At 40.3% G+C, this 6,318-nt stretch overlaps 1 protein-coding gene across 2 annotated transcripts in view; it reads right to left on the minus strand.

Moving 5' to 3' along the window:
- LOC128324914 (enoyl-CoA delta isomerase 2-like) overlaps positions 1 to 2,652 on the minus strand; it is a 47,055-nt gene extending 44,403 nt beyond the window's left edge. For both annotated transcript variants that reach the window (XM_053250085.1, XM_053250084.1), the window contains exon 1: positions 2,583 to 2,652. In XM_053250085.1, coding sequence (XP_053106060.1) covers positions 2,583 to 2,639 — 57 coding nt within the window. In that variant the 5' untranslated portion in view covers positions 2,640 to 2,652. The remainder of the gene's footprint in view (positions 1 to 2,582) is intronic.
- Positions 2,653 to 6,318: the final 3,666 nt, after the last annotated feature.

Genomic DNA, 6,318 nt, shown 5'->3' on the forward strand with positions numbered 1-6,318 from the left:
GTTCACTAGTATTACAGTTAGATATCTATTTTATTGATTCCCCATATGAGATTGTGTATTTTGATTACTATTAAATAAATGTTGTATATTTTGCATTAGAAGCTTGTAAAAGTTCCCATTTGTATTGTTCCCTCGTCTGTGCTCAGGTTAGCTCTTGTTGCCACATTCCTGCAGCATACATATTTCTTGCTCTAAGTGTTGTAAAAGCTTAGAATATAAATTCTCAGGATCTTCTCACCCATTGAGACTGCCTGGGGGCGTGGGGGGGGCATGTCATTGAATGCTTCTTTGCACTCTGTAGGAATCACCAGGGCATGAGAAGGGGCCTTTTGAGCTGTGACCTAATTTTATAGTATTTCCTTCCAAGTAAAATCCTCCAGAGCCAACACTAGTAATTTTTTCAGAAGCAGGCAAGATCTTTTTTATCCATGAAAGCTAATTTAACTTGATTATGTGTTTTCATTCGAGGGTTCTCATATTTTCTGATTTTGCTATCAAATTTATGTTGTATTATTGTACTAGTTGACTTGTTGCATGCTGTCTTTCCTGTCTTTCCATGCTGTCGTCTTCTTCTTCTTCTTCTTCTTATTATTATTATTATTATTATTATTATTATTATTATTATTAATTTGATTTCATGAAAGCTAATTTAACTTGATTATGTGTTTTCATTTGAGGATTCTCATATTTTCTGATTTTGCTATCAAATTTATGTTGTATTATTGTACTAGTTGACTTGTTGCATGCTTTCTTTCCTGTCTTTCCATGCTGTCTTCTTCTTCTTCTTCTTCTTCTTCTTATTATTATTATTATTATTATTATTTTGATTTCTATACCACCCTTCCAACAATGGCTCAGGGCAGTTTACACAGAGAAATAACAAACAAATAAGATGGAATCCTGTCCCTAAAGGACTCACATTCTAAAAAGAAACATAGGATAGACACCAGCAACAGTCACTGGAAGTACTGTGCTGGGGGTGGATAGGGCCAGTTACTCTCCCCCTGCTAAATAAAGAGACTCACCATGGTAAAAGGTGCCTCTTTGCCCAGTTAGCAGGGGTTTCCAAGGAAGACAGGATAGAATAATTCAAATACTTAAAGAAGTGTACATCTGTTATTCAAAAGCTTAGTAGTATACACTGCATAAACAGGCTCAGAGGTAGCTGTACCAGTGGAACCTGGCACTATTCCTTGGCGCAGATCCAAACATGTGTGTTCACTTCCATGTTTGCATAAATATGAACTTCATCACGGACTTGACTTGATTTGACTGCTGGGGATAGTTCTGCACACGCAGCAAGAATATGTGCCTTGGGACACTCTGCGACATGACAGGGAGCCCCTGGACTGGGCCGATTATTCATTCTCCAGGCAAACGAGCTAGCAAGCTTGTGCACTACCCGAATACAGTGGGTGATTTTGTCACTCTAAAACAAGCAAACCTGTTTTCTTCTTATAAAAGCTGGAGGGCGTGACACTTCTACAGAAACAGCCCACCACATTTCTCTAGATTTATCTTACTTGCCTGTATGGGCACCAGCAACAGCTAATCTCTGAAAAAGCAGGGGGAAGAATCTTAGAGATTCATGTAAATATATACAGTTAAAGCAAGGGGTAAGGTTGCATGCCTCTTTCCCCGCAAATGTCTTGTGAACTTTCTTATATTTGACAAGTCAAAATAGTCTCTTTTTAGGGAATGTGGATGGATGATTCAGAAACAAGAAGATCATCCTCCATTTTGAAAACCCCACAGCTACGAGAACTGCTTTGTGAGAAAATGGCCGCAACAGAATTCTGCTTCTGCTTTTATCATGTTTTTTAGCTCTCAAAGGCAATATTCTTAGCACTTTAAGAGCATTGTGATCCTCTCTTATGTTGTGCCCAAAAGGCTATGTTGATACACTTATTTTCAACTTCATGGTCATAATCACAGGGATTTAAACCTTTTTGTACAGTACATCATGTTACAACGTGCCAGAATTACACATTTCCAGTACTGGATTAACTTTACAGTGAACAGTCTGCAGAGCGTTGAATGACCTAAGGGATCCTTGTTTTTTATTAGGAAAACAAAATCAAATTTAAAGGAAATTTGGTGTCAATCACTCATGAGGGATTTTGCAGCGCCTGTGAATTTGAGGTTCAGTTGAACCAGACGGTCTTCATAAATTAGTGATGGCAGATCTATATACCTGCATGGGCTTACTTCATTCATAAATTATATAAATTATCATAGTCTTTACTGATGCACTGCATGGGACAGAATGGTAAGTGTTCCACATTCATTGTATGGAAATCCTTAAATGCATACAGAATGTACCAGTCACCATTGAATGTTCACCCAACATCTTAAACAACCAGAGGGCAGTAATAAATTATATTGCTTTCCATACATAAGTTTTCACCTTCAAAGTACATTACTGGAATTGCCTAATTAATCCTGCCACATTCTGATGAGGAAGGGTTTTCAGAAATAGGCAGATTTATTTTTACTGGGTTTTTGTTTCGTTTTTTAATTATTGCCATTTGCGGGGGGGAATACGTGGAGATCTTGACTTTAATTTCCTGACTCACACCTACCTTGTTGGGTGATATTTTGCTCCAGCGCACCTTAACTTCATTTCCCGAGTGCTCCATCTTTTTCCCCTGTCTGAATAAAGTGGAAGTTCCTGTTTGTACTCTCTGCATCTCAGTCTGCAGAGCTGAACAAAGCTCCACCCTTTCCTCTATTTTATTTTAAAGTGATATTGTACAGAAATAATATTTAATGCTTAATATATGTTATTTACATAGTGTCTTTCTTTAGTGCTCAAAGAATTTCTGTGCATTTGGCTACTATTCTCCCCATACTGAAAAAACGTGGTTGTGTTGTTGTTTTTTGCACTAGCCAAAGCCCATCGCAAATAATGGATGTCAGGCCAAGCCATGAACTACAATGAACAAAAAAACATGCAGATGTGCAAGTGATTTCTATTTTTGTAAAGCGTTTAATAAGCATAAGGTGTGAAATGGCTCTCAGTTAACAATGTGACGGCAAGCAGGTACATCTCTGTCCATGCCTGACTCTAGGTCCCAGTTGATAAGACAGAAATGGAAACTTACAATGCCCAGCCAGTAATTGTCATATTTTAAAATTGAAATTATGTTAAGAAAACAAAACCAATTAACTGAGATCATCTAGCTCATGTTAAACTTCTTTGGTATTAATCAAGTTCCCATTTTCCTCATTCCTATGTTGGATAATTTCTCATTCCAGTAGAATCAAATATTTTTAGCCTGTGTGAGACTAGTTTTCTATAAGCTGACCGCAGTCCTTAAATCCAACTGAATTTACTCTAGGATTCTCTTCCAACAAGGGACTGAGATTTAATAAATCATTCAGCACCTAATGCCCACCCCCTTTCCAAACATAAAGCAGCAAGATTTCTCCTGCGTAGGAACAAAGGCCTGTCACAGATCATGGAGATGTGTGGAGCTGTTTTGACAGCTGTAAGATTAATTTCCATTTAAACCTGTATCTGTTGGGGAGGGTATTGGGGTATAGATAAAAATGAGGTGTCATGGGTGAAAGAAGGCCATTTCTGATTAATACATTTCTATACAGGAAAAATATATTATCATTGTGTTTGAACCTGATGCAGACATGGTCTATCTGAAGTGATTTTTCAATCAATCAAAATTTTAATGGTCCTACATTACTGCTAAGGAATTTCTTTTCTGAATGGCCACCAATAACTCATTACTGATCAGCTGTTGCAAATTTTCCAAAAAATAACTTTGTTTTCCATATAGATAAAACTGTGCCATTTAATAGTATTTCTTTACCCACTTTTACAGTGTGTTGCATGTTCTGACCATAGCCTCTCTGGAAGCTTTTCGCACGAGGCTTTTGAAGCCCTTTAACTCGCATTCCCTCCGGAATGGAGTGGGTGTGTTCACATATCGGCTAGATTTACCCTGAAGTCCCTGCATGTTATCAGGGAGCAGTTCACACACAATTAGGATTTTTCACTGTGCATTAGAGTGCAACCCAATTTATATCAGGGGTAAAAAAAATTCATTATTTGTGTCGGGTTTGGGGGACAACTTCGGCTTCGCAGTAAAGCCCCCCCCCCCTAAACTTGCGGTAAACCTGCTGTGCATAAAAGCCCCAGGGCCATGATTCAGAAGTTCAACAACTGCCATAACTCCTTGAAGGCTACTTCAGTCCCCTAGTTGTTTGGCGTTGCTGTACCCCGCTGTACCAGCTCTGATCTTTAGCAACTGCTGTTCTTCCCTGACTAGTGGAGAGGAAGGGAGTTCACTCATTTGCCTCCTTGTGAAACAGCAGTCAGTAGAAGAAGATGGAACAAGCTTGGTACATAAAGATACAATACTGCTATCTAAACAGCAATGTGCTAATGCCAAGCACAGGTGAGCAGCAGTGGCATGGGGGTGAGTGCCGTAAAAGAGGTCTCCAGCTTGTCATTGCTTGTAATGGTCACCCTAGGAAGAGAGCTACTACAAGCAATGGGGAACTTGATGACACAAGAGACCTCATTAAGAAGGTGTGTAAATCAGCTTTCTGTTTGGCTTCTCCAAACTGTCTTCGTACAATCTTAGCATGCTCTCTTAGCAGGCATTGCCATCAGGGAGAAGAAATAGCTTGAAACACTGTTTTAATGAAGTCTGTCAGTGTCTCGGAGGAATAAGCTTATATTGACAAATCCGTGGTTATGCTGGATCTCCAGTGACTATTATTAACCAAGCACAGCACTGCTGCATTTCTGCAGGATCCTGATGGGAATAACAATGCTTGGGATTAAAGCTTCTCAGCATGAGCTCTCAGGAAGTTATAGCTTTTCTCTCTTTGGCAATGCAAATGAAGAAAATCTGTCATGCCCAGAAATTCTTACAACTAGCTTATCACAACCTGCTTCCAGCATGGAACCCTGATCATTGCTTAGTGCTCCTTAAATATGCATTAAAGAACCTGTTAAAGTAATTTGATTACTCAATTTTTTTGTCTTTGTGGCAATGTAAAAATGAAGGCTTTCAAGGTTTATTTATTTGTTTAACTGAATGAAATATTTTTAAAATGTGTTACACAACTGGAGGAGCAAACCATAGCTCATGAACTGTATAGCTCATCTGCCAGTCACTTCTGGTCTCTACAGGTCAAGACAATGGCCCCATTCACACATAACACAAAAATGCAATCAAATGGGGCAGAGGTTGGAATTCCTGTACGTCCGAATGCATGAAACCACGGTTTTGTGGCAAGCAACCTGCAGTTTCCCTCACCAAACTCCAATTCGAACCTTTGGTTTGTAGTGAGTTTTGCTGCTCCAGCTTGAGTTTTGGAGGTGGCAGCATTACATCCGGACACAGATGTATTTATTTATTTATTCATTTAATATACTGCCCACTCCGAAGACTCTGGGTGGTGTACAACAACAGGCAAACAGGCAACATTAAAAATTGCATTAATAATTAAAAATTATTAAAGAACTGAAGTAACTACCAGAAAACAGAGAAATGAACTACAGGGCAAAGGCCTGGCAAAAAAGAAAAGTCTTCAATAGCGATTTGAAGATCGGTAAGGAAGGTGCTAGCTGCATCTGTAGGGGGAGAGAGTTCCAAAGGAGTGGGGCAGCAACTGAAAAAGCCCTTTCATGGGTCCTAGTGTGCTGAACATCTCGGAAATCAGGGACCGACAGAAGGGCTGTCTGAGCTGATCTAACCGGACAGGATGTAACTGGATGGGAGAGGTGGGTCTGTAGGTATGCCAACATAACTGCAGTTTCATGCTGTTTCTGGAACTGAAATCATAGAGAGGGTGGCCCAGACCTGTCCAGGAACATGCCTGCTCCAGGCTTGCCGTGCTTCTCTGATCACTTGCCCCGCCCCCTTTCTCTGAGCTACTCATGCCATTGCCCAGCAACAGGGATGCCACCATGTCCCATCCCAAGCTTCTAAGCCTGTCAAATGGAAAAGTCACATGGGGGATGTCCTCTTCCCACTGTGTCCCTTGTTCCCCACTCCTGGCAATCAGAAGAGAAAGGCGATGGGATGGCAAGATGGAGAGTATGCTCTCTGAAAATGAATCAGTAAAGAAGTATGTTTTCAAGCACATGTAGTTGCGTTGGCCCCATAAACTGGGCAACCCGATTACATAGCTGGGAAGATAACATATGGTCAGGCAGCAATACTTGGGGTGGGGTTTAAAAGGCAGCCCCATCCAGGAATTCTGGAATGGCTCTGCTCTATTTTTGTGTGCAATAACATTGGGGAAGGGGGGGGCAGCCCCTTCCTAGGAGAGAAAATGTATATGAGT

The sequence above is a fragment of the Hemicordylus capensis genome, chromosome 4 (assembly GCF_027244095.1).
Source record: "Hemicordylus capensis ecotype Gifberg chromosome 4, rHemCap1.1.pri, whole genome shotgun sequence".
NCBI lineage: Eukaryota > Metazoa > Chordata > Lepidosauria > Squamata > Cordylidae > Hemicordylus > Hemicordylus capensis.